Source organism: Lepidochelys olivacea (genome assembly GCF_965140295.1).
Source record: "Lepidochelys olivacea isolate rLepOli2 genome assembly, chromosome: 1".
Lineage (NCBI taxonomy): Eukaryota > Metazoa > Chordata > Testudines > Cheloniidae > Lepidochelys > Lepidochelys olivacea.
This window is the reverse complement of record NC_140411.1, coordinates 261742203-261758722: the sequence shown is the minus strand read 5'-3', so window position 1 is coordinate 261758722 and position 16520 is coordinate 261742203. Positions and strand designations below refer to the sequence as shown.

Sequence of the window (16520 nt, the reverse complement as noted above, 5' to 3'; positions counted from 1 at the left end):
ATAGACCACTACGTAGTGATCAGATGGTAATGACTTTGGGTCATATAACCCCAGGCTTGATTTGAACTGGGAATCTAAAACTGGATGACCTTCACTTCTAATTTGCTCATTCACTGCCCCATTTGTGGCTTTGAAAACAATTTTGAATGTGAGCTACTTGAGGCAGGGACCTTATTTGTACCTTTTATTTAGAAGTGTTTTAGGAGTAGCAACATTTGAGAACCTGCACTCAGCTCAACACCACCAAGCTGAATGGGTTCAACGAACTGGGAATTGTTAACGAGGTTTTCTCCTTGTAAATCATCTGTTCTACTTGAGTTTCATATCAGAAGCAATGGAAAGTAATTTCCATCTGATGACAATAGGGAATTTGTATGAAATGATCAACTGATATCACGGTCTGCCTTCTAGCAGAAAAGTGTCCATCTTAAAAATACTGTCAGCACAACTAAAACCCCTCTGCTGGCCCAGAATTAAGGGCCAGGTCCTCCTCCCATTGACCTCTCACAGAATTTAGTAAGTGCAAAGATGTAGTTTTAAATTGCTTGGTGAGACGTCAGGCATATTGACAAGGCAGGTTGTATGGGAAGTTCTGTCTTGTAGAACACAGGATGGTAGTCCCCAGAACTGTCACTAACACTAAATTGACTAATAAAAGCCCAGTTGGATTCCCTTTGAAGAGGATACCACCCTGTTCACAATTATTTCATTCATGAATACAAAACAAAGTTAGATGGGATGTTCCAACAATATTTTATTTAAGAGTATACAATATGGCAGCATTAAGATTAAAGCAAAAAACAAGACATAACTGATTTACATAATTCCTAAAACAGACCCACTAACAAGAGGAGCCAATTATGGTGGTGACAGAAGGGTAAACTTGGCGACCATCTTTCCTTAGTGCCCATACCTGAAAATACAAATATTTGTTATGTTACCGTGCTTGTTATTTTTATACTGAATACCAATGTTGATTTTTTGGCACCAGCTTTACTCTCATGATAATATTTAATCCAATTAACATGCAACATACAAATATGTATTTCAACCTCAGTAGAAATACCAAAAAGCAAAGGTACCTATTTAACTTTTTCCTTAATTCTCCCAGACATTAGTGATTAATTGGGGGAGACTAACTAGCTTATCATTTCATGGACTTGTGACCCTATTGTCACAATCTCCTGCCTGAACTCCACTTCTCAAGTCTGTCCTTGGTATAGAGAGGCTGGAGTATATCATTACCCCTTACACACTACTAAGCATGTGTAAAATGTAAGCCAGTTCATGTCTCATACTGGTACCTAAACATCTTAGTCACTAGCCAAACAGAATAGCTGCCCCATGAGTCCAGTTTTCAATTATGGCTGCCTTAAGATGTTCAAATCCTGCACTTCAGTGCTGAAGTTGTCACAGAAGCAGCCATTATACAACTGAGTGCCAATTAATGCCCAAATATGGGACTGAGAAATTTTAACACTCCTGCTTTAGAAGTCAGGACAGTTTAAAGAGAATGCTCTTTTAAAAAAATCTGGGTGAATCTGTACCTAGCAAAGTAAGTGGTTAATAGATAAATGATTCCGTTAAACCAGGCACAGAGTGGGGCGGGTGCTAGGTAAGCTTCCTGATACCATTTTCAGCTTACTGCATCTCAAACCCAACCTTCAATACTCCCTAGTATCACACTTCTGTACCCCCATATAAATAGGTCAGTGCCCCTCAATACTAATCAGCAGCTTCTCTAGCTATTCTAATGATGGGTCTTTATGCAAGGCCATCAGTCTGGCTAATTTGCCTAGTGGTTCTGCACTGCAAGCAAACATCCACCAGCCAAGTTAGTTTTAGTCATCTGTAACCTTAATAGGGTTTTAAAACAAAATCTCAACAATGCAAGGTCAGAGTGACCTGATACAATTTTTGGCATCTTGACATAAACACAATACCCAGATTTTGGAGCAATGGATTTAACCCAGGTTAGTTTCTGAACCCAAGTCACTCATGTGGGGCTCTGCTATCAGTGAATTTCGCTTCTCTATGCTCTCTAGAGGAAAATGTCGATGTAGAGCTCCAGTTTATAACTGCTCTCACTTACACCAGGACTATCTGGACACCCTTCAAAGCCCATAAACTCTGTTAGCAAAGATCACTGTACAGTGACACAGAAAACTCCTCCTAGTAGGAACAGAGTATGCGGCCAAACCCCGAAATGAGAAAGATACCTGGGTGCTCTATCAGCAAGATCTAGCAGAGATTAACATTGCCTAGCACTCATCACAAGAGCCAATGGATGGGCAATAGCATGTTCCATGTTGGAAAAGGCACAGGATACCTACTTTTGGAACTCCCATTCTCTGTTGTCCAGTGGACACACCTGGCGAGTCTTAAGCCAACGAGAGATGCAGTGGAAGTGGAAAGCATGCTGAAAGAGAAGGTACAAGTTACATAGTTTCATAAGGTGCTGTTCATGAATCTCTTAATACAGAGAAATTAAAGCAATGAAAGTGTCACTATAAAAAAGGGTACACTGAGCGTTTGTAAACAAGGAGATGTGGAGAGCTGACTGAGCTCAATGATAAATGGCAAGGAAGAGGATGGTTTTGATCTGTTAAGAAAAGGAAGGGAAATATCAATGAAGTAGCAGCGAAGAGGCTGTTTCACAGCTGATGCTAAGGCAAACCACAGATTTGACAAAGGAGGGAGAGCAGGATTCAGCAGCTGTTAGTACTAGCAGAGTAGAGGCCAATAGAGATATGTCTATGAAGCCAAGAAGAGGCATTTCATAGTGGACAAATATTTGAAGAACCAGAGAACGTCCTGAAGGGCAGGAATGATGGAGATGAAGGTAGAGGCTGAAGGAAGCATTCTGCAAGTACTCTGAACCAAATGATGTTTGAATACAAGTGACTTTGGGAGGCCAGATAGAAAGCTCTATTACATATTTGCTGCAGATGCTGTCCTCCCTTAGCTCCTTAAAAATTAGGGTCCCACTTATCAGTCCCATTAAAGGCTTATGTTGGGAATCCCAGTTCCAAACACTTAAGTAAAACACTAAAAGCCATGATTTTATCTTGCCTCTGTAGACAGATACAACTTTGTTTTTAGCCTTGTTGAGGCATTATCTTGTTGTAACATGGCTCCACCACATAGTAGTTTTTGTAATGTAGCCAGGTCCAAGTCTGGCAAGAGTAGTTTCTTTATGCAACCCTTTAACTGTTACCCTGGACACAGTGGCATGCCATGACACTTAGTCAAGCAAACAATGCCAAACCTCCAGGCAAAATGGCATCCTGCATGTGTTGTGACCTAACACATACAGTGTACATGTGATCACACTGTGTGCAGGATGCCATTTAGTTCTAAAAAAAAAAAAAAAAAAAAATGAATCCTTCATGCATGTTCAGGGGCTGCCCAGAACTATTCTGCAGGTAAAACCAGTCCTCGGGCATGCAATGCATGCATACATACATACACACACAGTATGCCCTTGCCGGTACATGAGGTGGTGGGGAAATGCTGATTTGCATGCTTGAGTCTAGAGACATGGCTGGTACCCTGTCTGAAGGGCAGCGATGCCTCAGCAAAATGGGAAAATCTGAAATTAACTGGAACAATTTTTAAATACAGAAACAAACCCTCTAGTCAAAAAATTGACCCTTCACATAGGCTTGCACATCGAGAAATCGATGTGTTGGCATACAATAACACTGTTTTCTGAGGATGGGATAACTCCCAGCTATGAGCCTGTCCCTTGAATATTCAGAGATATTCACATTTCAAAATTAAATTCCTACAATATTGCCAAGCAACAAGGTACAGAGGTATTTCTATCCTTTACCCCTTCCTTTTCTGTATTCTCTTTCTCCCAACCTGTCTTGTTCTACATATTCTCAACCCTCATTTTTCCATTTTCTTCTTCCCTTCTTCTCGTCATCTCTCTACGTCACAGTAAGCATCCAGGGTTTGAAAATTCTTTCCTAGTAAAGAATTATGAGACCATCTTAATTGATTAGCTGACTTTCTCTATTCTGATTTTGAGTAATAGAAAAGAGGGGACCTAATTTTTTCATAATAGCTGGTTAGTGAAAGCAGTTTGCCTTACATTGCAGACACCCCATGCGACAGTACACTCTTCAGAGGTAGCCGATGCCTGGTTAGCTTGACATTCTATACCTGTAGAGAAAGATTAAACACATTCAGAAGTGGGACCCTTTCTACTTGTAACAAACAATCCTCTTTACTACAGTAAATGAGGAAAAATACCCAAGCTCTTTGTTTTGTTGGACTTATTACAAGCAAGCAGTGTTGGAAATCACTGGGTTTAAGTAAGATTTTTTTCAAATTGGGGAGGGAGGAACTAATTAGTTATTAATGAAGACAGATTTTTTTGTTCACTTTCTTAGATTATTTTGGGGGTATGAGGGGGGAATTGTGTAGGAGTACCTATATCATCTGTCACTGAAATGTGTCTGCTTGCCAAATTGTAAAGATAAATATTTCTAATTTGGTCATACCAAAGTCTGTTTGGCCTTTGAAGGGTTTTTATTATAGTTATTATTGTTACGGATTATTGCATCAAAATTGTGAGGAAAGATTTAGTTAAGAGGAAGATTTGCTATACAAGATTATCTATCTGGGACTGCCCTCATTCAAGATATTTGGTTTGTAACAATCAGTGCTTGTGCAAATTTATTCATGTAGCATGGACCTTGGCCACATCTTTGTAGCCTTGTACCAGATAAGCACTTCCAAAGCTACATGGTACAGTGCATGTTAAATATTACTTAACAGTAATCTCTTATTCAGGTGTTATATTGAGAGGGAACCTGCAAAGACCGTCGTAAAAATGCCCAAAGAACTTCTCAGGTGGCATTAAAGGAGAAGGGAGGGGAAAAAGAAGGAAGAGGTCAGCCCCATATTTTCCGTTCTAGAGTTGGACCTCTCCAATTAGAGTACTTGTGGCACCTTAGAGACTAAAATTTATTTGAGCATAAGCTTTCATGAGCTACAGCTCACTTCATCGGATGAATGCATCCGATGAAGTGAGCTGTAGCTCATGAAAGCTTATGCTCAAATAAATTGGTTAGTCTCTAAGGTGCCACAAGTACCCCTTTTCTTTTTGCGAATACAGACTAAACACGACTGCTACTCTGGAACCTCCAATTAGAGTGTAATCTGAAATAAAATAAGCAGTAAGGACGAGATAAAGGTAAGTACCGCCCCTTCCCTAAAATCAATATTATACGGTTTTGATGCCAATGCTTAAAGCACTCCCCTGACAAAGCAGTAGAAGTCAAGCCCACATTGTTATTAACAATTTTGATAGGTAACCAGGGGACAGATCTTTTTCCTACCAAGGAAGAAGTTGAATACGCTACAGTACTTTCTGAAGTTAGTTTGTGTCTGAATACACTTCAGGGATATAGAATTTGACCCACCAAACCATGGAGGATTTGGATGCTTTCAAGCCTAGGCATTTATTGTGGAAACTAAGAAAGATGAAGTTTTACTGCATTGATCTATTCTACTGAAGTCTGTTTTAATTGCTCTTCTCAGATTTATCATACATTTTCTTTCAGGTGTTCAGGCATTAGACAAACAAGAAGAAGAACAGTTTTCTCATGAGGTATGAAAAGGTGAGTTAACCTTGGTTGTGAGCAACTATCCATACCAAGTTATACCTAGGGATTTTCAATACCACCAGGTAATCTACTACAGATTTAGGTAAGATTTCATTTGTCACACACTTTGAGTCACATCTTTTCACAAAAGTCTTGGGTTCAAAATCTAGGCAATCGCATAAGAAATTCAGAATAGCTGAACACCTGGGTTCTTGTTGCTTTCAATCTTGACACCAATGGAACTGTGTCCAAATTCTTTAGTTACTCAAGAAGGTGGAAGGTATTCAGGAGGCTGACAGAGCTTTGTTACTTTGGAGAATTGCCCATTGGTTTGGAATTCATCATTTCAATGCCCAGACTCAGTTTTACATAGTTAGGATTGGGAAGCAGGAGCACATCCTGGGACAGGAACAGACAGCTGCAACAACTTTTCTTTGGCCAATTTGGGGTGGCAAATTTAAAAAACATTGTAATCAGTCATTCTTCCTAGGAGCAGAAGGGGGAACCACAGACTTTATTCAGTCATCTATGAGCCAGTGTCTGTTCCTATTAATCTTTGACCTGCTTCCCTCGTGCAGAAGAGTCTTGCCTTTGCATTCCTGCTTGATACTAATAAGTCAAGCAAGGGATAATGTAGTTGCTTGGATATCAGTTAGTCTACTTCTTGGGGGTTGGGGACCATTCCAGATAGTCTGTTGATGCAGTGTCTCCATAAGAACCCCTTATGTTGGGGAATCTGGCAGAATCCATCCTGAATTTTATCTTCTTAGTGGAACTGTTTAGTCTCTCAAGGTCTAAGATGGCTGAGATTCCATGAGATTTTTCTTACTATGGATACTGAGTAGATCTCAGAGCATTTTTCATCTCGAGAGGAAGAGCTCAATCACCCATAGTTATAGGAGGTGAGAAATTACCTTCAAAGGATGATTGTATGCTGACTTCCGGAGACTGAAAAATTAAGTGAAGGTATGTGGAAGAGCCTGATGCTCTGAACTGCACAATCACCCATACCTCTCTTCAAAATCAAATGGGACTCTGAGAAGTAGGATATCTTGCCCTAATCCTATTTCCGCATGGAGGTAAGATGGCGCTTGTCATACTTACTGTTTGGGCTGTACTAGCTTCCCTCAGACATTTCAGAGGTAATACCTAGACCCAGAACAGGGATGAGTCATCCCTTCCCTGCTACCTTTGCGATGGGTAAGGATTAAAAGAACTTCTGCTCCTTCCCAGACTTTGAAAAGCGAGGAGAAAATGCTTTGGTATGTCCATAGTATTGGGTACAACACATCAAGCTTCTCTCTCAACATATTCCACCTGATAATTCTAAGGCACAAAGAATTTACTTTGAATAGTTATCCACTGTCCAGGGCTTAAACCAAAGTTGACACCTGCCCACTAAATTAGCTGTCATAGCTCTCTGTGTCCCTCCCCATGTCTGCCCCTCTCCCCCGCCCCAGTCCAGGGTTCCATCAACACGAACACAGTATAAAAATTCATTTGATTTGTTGTAGTTTGTGGCAAACTCCTCCTTAGCATTGGATAGGAGATATTTATCCTTGGTTTTAGCCTGTTTGTCTTGTTTTGCTCGCTTGATCTTGACATCCTCTTCCTTCCTCTTTGCCATTCCAAATATTTACAGAGGAAAGAATCTATACTAGTTCTCTGGCTTGGGGTTATGATTGTTTGCTCCTGAGGAGAAGTCAGAACTTGTGGAAGGTGATTAGGATCTAGAACACTTTTGCCATTTTGAGATGATCATGGTTATCTACAAAGTTCTGTCTCAGCTGGTGTTCTGGCTCAGGTTAATTTGTAGGGATGTGTAGGTTTTGAGCTCTGGTGGTCCGCATCATTCAATATTAGAATTGACTAGGAAGCGTAGGGGAAAGCTTCCCTGAGTGTCCAGATCTTCCTCTTGGGAATAAGATGAGTCAGACAGGACACCAGATTCCTTGGCAAATAAAATTACTCACTTAAAAAACCTGAAGTAGGACCCTGGAGCTTCTCTCTTCAGGGGGAGACTTTTCACTTTAGAGTGTGTGTATGTATTTGAGTGTGTAAAAGGAGTTTTGGACTTATTCCTGAAGAGCTGTTCATCAGCAAGTATGGTCCATACTGCAGAGTCCCAAACACTTAAGAGGTCAGACCGTTTGCAGAGACATCTATCGGGGAGCCCTGGGATGGTGTTGGTGGATGCAAAGGCCCCCAAATGAGCCATCCAGACTGAACTCCTTCCCTGATAGGGCAAGTCTTGGCAGGTTGGAGGCCATCATAGACATACGCCCATTCTTTAGCTCCCAAGGCAGCATCCTTGCAGATGGATCACCTCTTGACCTTCTGCTTCTCCACGTTTCCAGCTCCACCATGACAGACAAGGGGTTAACAAAGGGAGAGAAGGAGCTCCATTGGTGGCCTCATTCAGGGAGCAAATCCTGAAAATTCTGCCTCTGCCTCTCCCCATCCCCCCAAGCAGGGGAGATGTGCTGGCTGCTGCCCCAAATTAAACTATAAAAGCAGAGATTGTAGTAGATAACATGGGAGTGCTTAACTACTTCTCTTTGCTAGTGGCAGAGAATCTGAAGTGAAGGCAGAAGGGGTGTGGCAGAGACCTGGAGTCTTGTTGACAAGCATGAGCTATCTGTAGTATTTGAAAGAAGTGCCACCCAAATGTCTTGCAGTAGGAGAGTGGTCAGGATCCCACAGTAAATATGTATTTCAGCATTTCTCCAGTAAGAGACCCCTTTTGTTTCCTCCACTACTTTGGCAGCCTTCGGTATGTTAATATGGAAAGAGAAGCAACCTAAGATTCAATTTTCTCTCTAATAATTGCTGACAGAAAATAAGGCATGGTTCTCCTTTATTTGCAGCTATATTAATGGACCTCCAAATTAATACTTGTTAAGGTGTGGCTACCCAGGAGACTCTTCTTTTTTTTCCCCCCCTCCTTTTATTATTTTGAGTGGCTCCTTTTTGAGCAACAGTATTGTGAAAATACACACTACATGGTGTTCTCTTTCTCCCTGCAAAGTTGCCTTCTAGAATTATTCATGGCTTCAAGTATTGTACTGCATCAGAAGTCAGAGATGGAAGAAACAATCAAGTCAACTAATCACCTTACCGCTAGTGCAGATCTGTTTCCTACAAAGTTTTCTAGGGCTTCCCCAGTCCAGTTTTTAAAATTTGGCACAGGAGGGGATTCCACTATGCTCTTTGGAAGACTATTCCAGTACTTTATATTTACAATACTATATATTTCTATTGGATTGTCTCAATATTTAGTTTCATTCTTCTGCTCAAGGTCATATGGTCACTTCTAGTTATAATCCCCTGTACCATATTTCTTTCCTCCATTAGTGTTTACACCGTCCAAATATTTGTAGACAGTTATGTTCCAGGCTTAGTCATCACATAGTCAAGCTATTCACAATTACTTTTTAGTCTTCTCAAATTAATCCCTTAAGCATTGTGTGTCTCTTCTCTGGACTCGATCCTTTTCGTATATATTTTTGTGATTATGAGATGGCCAAAACCAATACAGTATTGCAGGTGCAGCGTCACCAGAGTTGACCAGACAGCGGCTTCTTTAATAGCTCAATGTATGCAGCCCAAGACTGCACTAGTCTTTTTTGTTAGTATATTACATTGCAAATTCATTACAGGAGGAGGCTGGTAATACTGCATATCATTCAGATTGCCAGACATGTCTTATATTTCAAGTTGCCTCTAAACTTTGCCAAACCTTACCTATTTGAGCTGAAATTTTACATGGCAGGTGTCTACCTCAGGGTGCTTCTTCCCCCCCCCCCCCCAATTTTAGCCAAAATGGTTCAGCTGTTTGAGAACAAGGCTAGAGGAAAAATACATTTTTGTCATATTAAAACATTTAGAAAGTGACACACAAAATTGTTAAAACACTAAGGTTGCAGAGCTAAACATTCAAAAGTTAGCCTTCATTCTGGCTTTTCCTATCTGTGCAACCTTTAATTCAGCCCTCTGATACAGCTTTTAATTACCTGATCATGTACTTTTTTCCACCCCAGAGGACTCCTGCCTCATTCAGTGCACAGGATAGACTTCTGGCATTTCCTAATTTTTTAGTGCTTGACTTTGCAAGCCAAAATGTTCTTTTAATGTAGTTTGTGTGTATAATATTTTAATATTCTGCTTCCTATTACTCATAGCTCTCTTTCAACATTCCTGCTTTCCAGGTTTTCCCTTGCCATTAAATCTCTGTTTCACATACCCTAATCCCAAGTATATTACCTTGCATTTTTTAGAAGTCTCATTTTGGTGGTCCTGCAGATATTAATTTCAGTTTCTGAATGATTTCTGACCTCTCAGTTTACTATATGAAAAATTAAAATGCTGTTTACTTTCTTCCAGATTAATTATGTTAAATAAGTCCAGAACCAACACTAATCCTTACAGCACCCAGTTAGACACTTCCCCAACTCTGTACAAGTATCACTGTTTGTTTGTAGCTCAGCCTATTTTCATGTGAGAGTGCCCCTATCCAAGCCAATATGAATTAATTTAGCAAGTAAAAAATTTGTTAAACATAATTAAGTGCTTCCCCAAAATCAAGTTATTACATCAGGTTCCATTCAACCACTGTTTGTCATTCTACTTGCACAATCCCTCACTTGCCTCCCCCCAAAACCAATCCACTGTGGTGTGAGTTTTTCTAAACCTGTTGCTGCTTATCTTCTAGATGTAATTTTTTCCTCTTAGTATTTGGTCCGTTATTTTATTAAGGCTGACATGAGACTTACCAAGATAGTAACAGCCAGGATCATTCTTTCCATTCCCTCCCCCGCAAAAATTTCTCCACTCTTTCCCAGTTCTCCATGATTTCTCAAAATAAATGTCAGACCTGACCAAATACTGCATGTTAGGTCTTGGTATGGAAGACCATAAATAGTTTGGGGGTAGGTCAGTTGACTTAAGTCACACCAAGTTCCACTGGTTTATATAAACAGAATTTATTCCATGAATTATTAAAAATTATGTTAACCTATGGGATTCTCTGAGGACCAAGATTTGCTCATGCCTATATTCTAACTAGGGCCTCAAATGTTTAAATGCCCCACAGGTGTACTTTTTATTTTACAAGACTAAAGATAATGAACAAAGCAAGACCAGCCTTGGAAAACTGTTCTCACAGGGTTCACCTAGAGTATGCCAAATATTTTTTGTCCATCTATACTAAGGCAAGGGTAGGCAGTTAGATTTTGTGCCTCTGCTAACACTCAATTCTGAGAATCTGTTTTTGTACCCATTTTGTAACTCTTTGCAGAACTGATACGAGTGACTGATCTGTGTGCACGTGTACACTTCATGTTAGAAATTTTTTAAACTGAACTCCAGTTTAATACTCTTCATATGGAGTAAGTGTTTTGATGTTTATTTGTAAAATTAAGCTTATTGTACAGTGTTCCCAGATAAAGCAGAACAGACATTTAAGGGTAATGTTTGTATTGTTCAAGTATTTTTGATTGTTTGGTTTGTCTATTCTATAACAAAACAATCCATATGCCTCTGGATAGCCACCACACAATTCCAGATTATAATACCCAGCATGAGGTAGCTAATGCTATCTTCTGTGGAATGATACAAATTGAGGTTAGTGGTTTGACTGGACTCTTGGTCTGTCAGTAATTGTATAAGTATTGTGTGTCATAATCTTCACTGGTTTAATGCAAGAGTCAATAATCAATTTGGGTTTTCTAATTAGTTCAGTTTATACATGATTCCCACCCCTAAATAATCTCATCTCACCTTTGGCCCCTCATCATTACTCCACCTCCTGGCACTTCTTTCCAAACCCCTGCCCAGCCAACACTGCCTCCTGTGTAGCAGTGTGATACCAATTTAATTCTTCAATTTGTCCCTCTTTTAAAGTGGGGAAAAAAGGGAAATGTGGTGGTGAAGGAGATTAGATCCTGGCCTTTAAACATTACCAAAACACAAGCTTGCAATTTTGGGCTTTGAAAAAAACCTCACTCCTAGAGGTGATTTTGGCTGTACATTACATCTGTGAGGGAACTGCCATGTCTGAATAGCCATAGTGCCTGTAATTTCCCCCCACTCCATTTACTTACACAGATCCATGATATGGTTCCTGCAAATGGCACAGTTATCAACCACAATGTCCCAGGCCCAGAGAGCTACTGCATTCCACTACAAAAAGAAAGAAGAACACATTTTCTATTGAAATTACAATATCTGTCAGAGGATTCCTTCCCCCCCACCCCCCGTTGCACTATTCCTGAGATCCCAGCTCTTCAGAGCACAGGATAGGGAGATTTCCTTGAAAACCTACCACCACCACTCTTTGGAAAAGTTAGAATTGCTTGGGAGTAATGAGACACTCCTGAATCCACCCCAAGACTCAAGCATTTCCTGCCAACCCAGGAAACAGCAGAAATTATTTATTACACAAGAAATATAAATATAAAACAGACTCCTAGTTAGGAAAGAGGCTCATTTACCTACATAAGCCAGTCACTCTTAAATATAAGTCCCTTATTTTTACTCAAACAAATGCAACCATTCATATTTCTATTCAAGAGATCTGAATCCCATATCCAGGTGGGTCTTTCGCTCCCCAAGCCACATCCTTAGCACTGATGGAATGGATGGAAAGCGTGCACCTTATTGGAAGTCCAATCCAGATATCCTTGACAAAACAGAAACTACCACCATTAGCAGCAGCCCTACCAATAAGTCACCACTGCAGAAAAATGGGAACCAATTACTTGAGACAGTTTATATGCCTCCCTGCACTGAAGTCCCTTTTTTCAAACACAATAGGAGATAGCACAAAGAACTGCAGGGCACATCTGAGGATCCAATATGGGTAACTGAATAAATGGTTGTTGGGTTTTTTTGGGGTGGGGAGCTAAAAAAATCGCTTAAAAGGTGAGATTTGAGGTGTCATCCCCCCAAAAAAAGGGACTGACTTCCATGATCACAAAAGCCTATAAGAAGAGGGTCTACTATGCATTTAAGGGGACAATATTTGAAAGAAAAAAAAATTAACACAGGATTGGAACTCCTAGCCAAATGATACAGAATTGTAACAGAGTGCATCCCATCCCCTTCTCTGCCCCCCAAAAAGATTCAATTAGAAGACACTTCATAATTACACAGGATACCAGAACTTGGTTGCCTGACATTGTGGGTGGCAAATATAACTCTAGACCGATTATGTCACAGCAATATAAGTTAGAGATTATTGTCTAACTCCCTTTCCAGTAAGTGATTGTTCTCCACAGTATATATTTTCCTGTATACAAGCATATCAAGTGATGTTTCCATCACGTCTTCTCAGAGTTCACCTACCAACAGATGTCACCATTAGTAAGCGTTTCCTGATACTTGTCTTAAATGTCTCCTTACTTGCTCATTATAGCTCTTTGTACAAATTACTTTTCCTCCCCTCTCAGTGTTTTCATGCTGCATAAACTGCAGGTCCAGATTTCTGACCACTGCTACCATTAAAGTGTTTTTCTAAACTGAGAAGTAACAATGTAAATTTGTAAAAGCCTTCTTACTCAGGAGACCTGATGTATCCAAGTCACAGCTATTAAATTTAGAGATAAAAATCAGGATTTTATTACTTATTTTACTTCTGTCAGATCAGTAAAGCCAATATAGCTACAGGGGAAGTCAGAAGATGATCCAATCAACTACGCTACAGTTAGAGAGTCTTCATTTCTGGTGATGTTGTATTCATGCCCACTGGGCAAGGCTGGAGAAACCAACTGGCCTGTGACTAGAAGCTCTGACTGGAGTCACGAGATCTCTGACATCATGTGTTGCCAGGGAGGTCATGTAGGACAAGCTTCACTCAGCATGAGCCAGTCTTACCCACAATCAAATTCACATTCACACACACTCCTGGAGTGCGGCGGCCACTACTTCTGTCACTCAGGTGTCTGAGGAAGGTTATGAGAGGTCCTGAGCACCCTTTTCACTTTTGCCCAGTGGATGTCTCCATGGGCAAACTTCTCGCTGGGTTGACAAGAGAATCTTCATCATGCAAGGCCCGCTCCTGGGCTGCCAGCGCACCTCTGGCTCCCTGACCCTTCGTTTTGGGGGTTGAATGAAAGAAGGAAATGAGACAAGATGTCCTTCCTCCTGGATGGGCCCCAGCCAGCTTCGGGACAGAATCCAAGGGGTGGGGACGAGGAGCCGAGGCCACTTGCAAAGGCGCAGCAGCACTGTCCGCGGGTCCCCTGCACCACCCTAAAGACTAGATCAGGGTCAGGAAGAAGGAGCCTTCCGCCTGTCAGCAGACCCCCCCCCACAGGAGAGGGCTCCCACGTCCTGACATCACCAAATTAAGTGGCAGCGAGGCCCCGTCACGGGTGGCTCCGTGTTGGGGCAGGGCCACACCAGAGACCCCAGGCAGCCGGCATACAGCCGTGTCCCCGGTGCGTTACCTCGCCCCCCGCGCGTCCCCCCACACCCCCACCCCGGCCAGGCCGCGCAGCATCATCCTGACAAAGTTGGCTGAGCCGAGGCATCGCCCCGCCCCCATCCCTCCCCGCCTGCCACCACCCAGGCCCCCGTGAGAGAGCAGGCGCCTCCCTGACACAGCCCCACCCCTTCGCCCCTCCCCGCACGCCGCTGTCACCCGGCAACAACAGCGCGGCTGATTGGCCCCTCCATCCCCCACATACAGCGGCCCCGCCGCAGCTATTGGCCCCGAACTCCGCCAGAAACCCAGAGCCCCGCCCTCTCCTGAATAGCGCGGAACCGGAGACCCGGCCCCTGAGGAGAACAAGACCGGCCCCGTCCTCGCCCCGGAGCGACCGGCCCGTTCGCCCCTATCTCGCCCCGCAGCTGTCAGGGTGACGCCCCCCAGAGACCACACCTTCTTCACTTCGAAGCGCTTCTTACTGGCGCTACTGTTGGTGCCGCTCGGGGTGTCCACATCCATCGCCGCCGCCATTTTGAATACACGATTCCAGGTCCCCTTAATGCGCATGCGCGGGACAGGGGACGCAGACTCGCGACAGCCTCCTTTTTCCCTTCCCCCCGCCCCGCACGCAAACAGGTGTGTCGGGGTGGGGGGGGAGGGGGGTGAAAGCAAGGAAGCGTCACACGACACTGGTCTCTTAAAGGCGCCGGCCAGGGCGGAGCCCAGAGTCAGCCTCCCCCGCCCTCATGACAGAGTTGCGCAACCCGCGGGGGGGGCTGGGCCGGGCCCAGCAGCAGCATTTAAAGGGAGAGGCAAGACTTCCCTCCCGAGCGCCGGAGTGCTGCTGGGGGCCCGCCCCGCCCGTCAGTCAGTCTGCGCGGCCCCTGTCCGGCCCCGCGGCGCCTCGTCCGCAGCCCGGGCCCGAGGCCGCGAGGTGCGCGAAGCCCGGGCGCGCTGCAGGCCTCGCTCGACCCAGAGGCTCGGGCTGGAACCGGCCTGGGCTTCGTGCGGCGGAGCCGAGCCCCGCGCGGCTGCCCCGTTCCGGCCGGTGCCGCTAGAGTCGGGTAAAGCCCGGGCCAGGCCGGCCGCACACACGAGGCTGTTTGCTGCTCTCTGCTCCATGGCGGTGGCCCCCAGGGGCCGACAGGACATTGCACTGAGGCAGCCACAGGCTGGACTTGGCCCCGTGCCTCCCTGTACAGAAATTCAAACTAAGTGTCTCCTTCCAAACAAATGCACCGGCCTTTCAAGGTGTTAGTTGTCAGGGCAGCAGGGGATAGTGCGGGGTGGCTGGCGCTCAGAGCCACCATGCTTGAGACTAGATTGAGTCTTGTCAAACAGTATGTATCCGGTGAAGTGAGCTGTGGGTCACCAAAGCTTACGCTCAAATAAATTGGCTAGTCTCTAGGGTGCCACAAGTACTCCTTTTCTTTTTGCGAATACAGACTAACACGGCTGTTACTCTGAAACCAGTCTCGTCGGACTCATTTTCAGTTGTGATGCCTCCACCCGTTAAGTGTTGACCTGCCCCAAGGCTCATTCTGTCCATAACAAGCATTTGCAAAGCATGTTTTTCAACAGGAAAATCCCACATGGGTGACCTGAGGCTATTGCCCACTCTCCCCAGGGCCAGGAAAACTGTTCAGTTCCTGTTCCCTGGCTAAGCGAGTGCTGGGAATGCTGAGGGAGGCAACCTGTTTAAATCCACCAGGAACGATGCATTGCCCCTCATGTAGCTCAGCAATGACTTCTCCTACTGATTAAGGAGCAGTGTTTGAATGACACCCCAGCCACTTCTCTTTAGCTGGGAAGATAGAAGCTAAAGAGCTGCCAGTAGTTTGTATTTATCCTGTAGGACAAAAATCACATCACAATGCTGTGTCCCCACTCACTGTTATGATCTGAAAGCACAAATGCTATCCTGCTGTTCCAGTATATTGTAATCATATATGCTGTAGCATTGTGGTTCTTGAAATAAATTGGATGATCCTTTAAGAAGCTAAGGCTACTGGCACACATCCATAAAGAATCAGCAGTGGCTGGCAAACCTTGAAGACCAGGGACTGTTGTGGTACCTGGCAGTGGGGAAACATCAGGACTATGTCAGGAATGCAGAGAATGCCTTTGGATGTATACAGGTAAAGGGAGGGGAATAAATGCAACATAGCATCCTTCCTCTCCTTGTGCTGACAGCTGAGGGATGTGCTTATGTAGCAAGTGTATGGATTTCAGTCACAGTGGTCTTGTGGGAAGAGATAGTGAAGGATGAGTTAGGGAAGTAGGATGCAAAAAAGAGGGTCACCCTTGGTGATTTAAATAATTGCCTCTGGATAGGGTAATCTTAGTCCTCTGTACTGTTTGCCATCAGTTACTTGCCAACATGAACTCAGATTCTGCAGCCATTCCATGACCAATCTACCTTATCTCCAACTGTTGACTGTAGGGGAAGGAAGCTCCCATTATGATGGTAAGAA

At 43.5% G+C, this 16520-nt stretch overlaps 1 protein-coding gene across 2 annotated transcripts; it reads right to left on the bottom strand.

Annotated features, from left to right (window-relative positions):
- Nucleotides 1-734: 734 nt before the first annotated feature.
- On the bottom strand, nucleotides 735-14657 carry RBX1 (ring-box 1; the record flags this gene model as incomplete). Of its 2 annotated transcripts, XM_084617964.1 has the most annotated exons (5): nucleotides 14500-14657; nucleotides 11720-11798; nucleotides 4100-4170; nucleotides 2334-2419; nucleotides 735-913 (listed from the first exon to the last, which is right to left on the bottom strand). In XM_084617964.1, exons 1-5 carry the CDS (start codon nucleotides 14611-14613, stop codon nucleotides 901-903), a joined length of 363 nt encoding a protein of 120 aa, XP_084474090.1. In that variant the 5' UTR covers nucleotides 14614-14657. The 2 variants fall into 2 exon arrangements, with proteins under 2 accessions (XP_084474090.1, XP_084474091.1); XM_084617965.1 differs by lacking the exon at nucleotides 735-913 and having other exon boundaries at nucleotides 2330-2419.
- Nucleotides 14658-16520: the final 1863 nt, after the last annotated feature.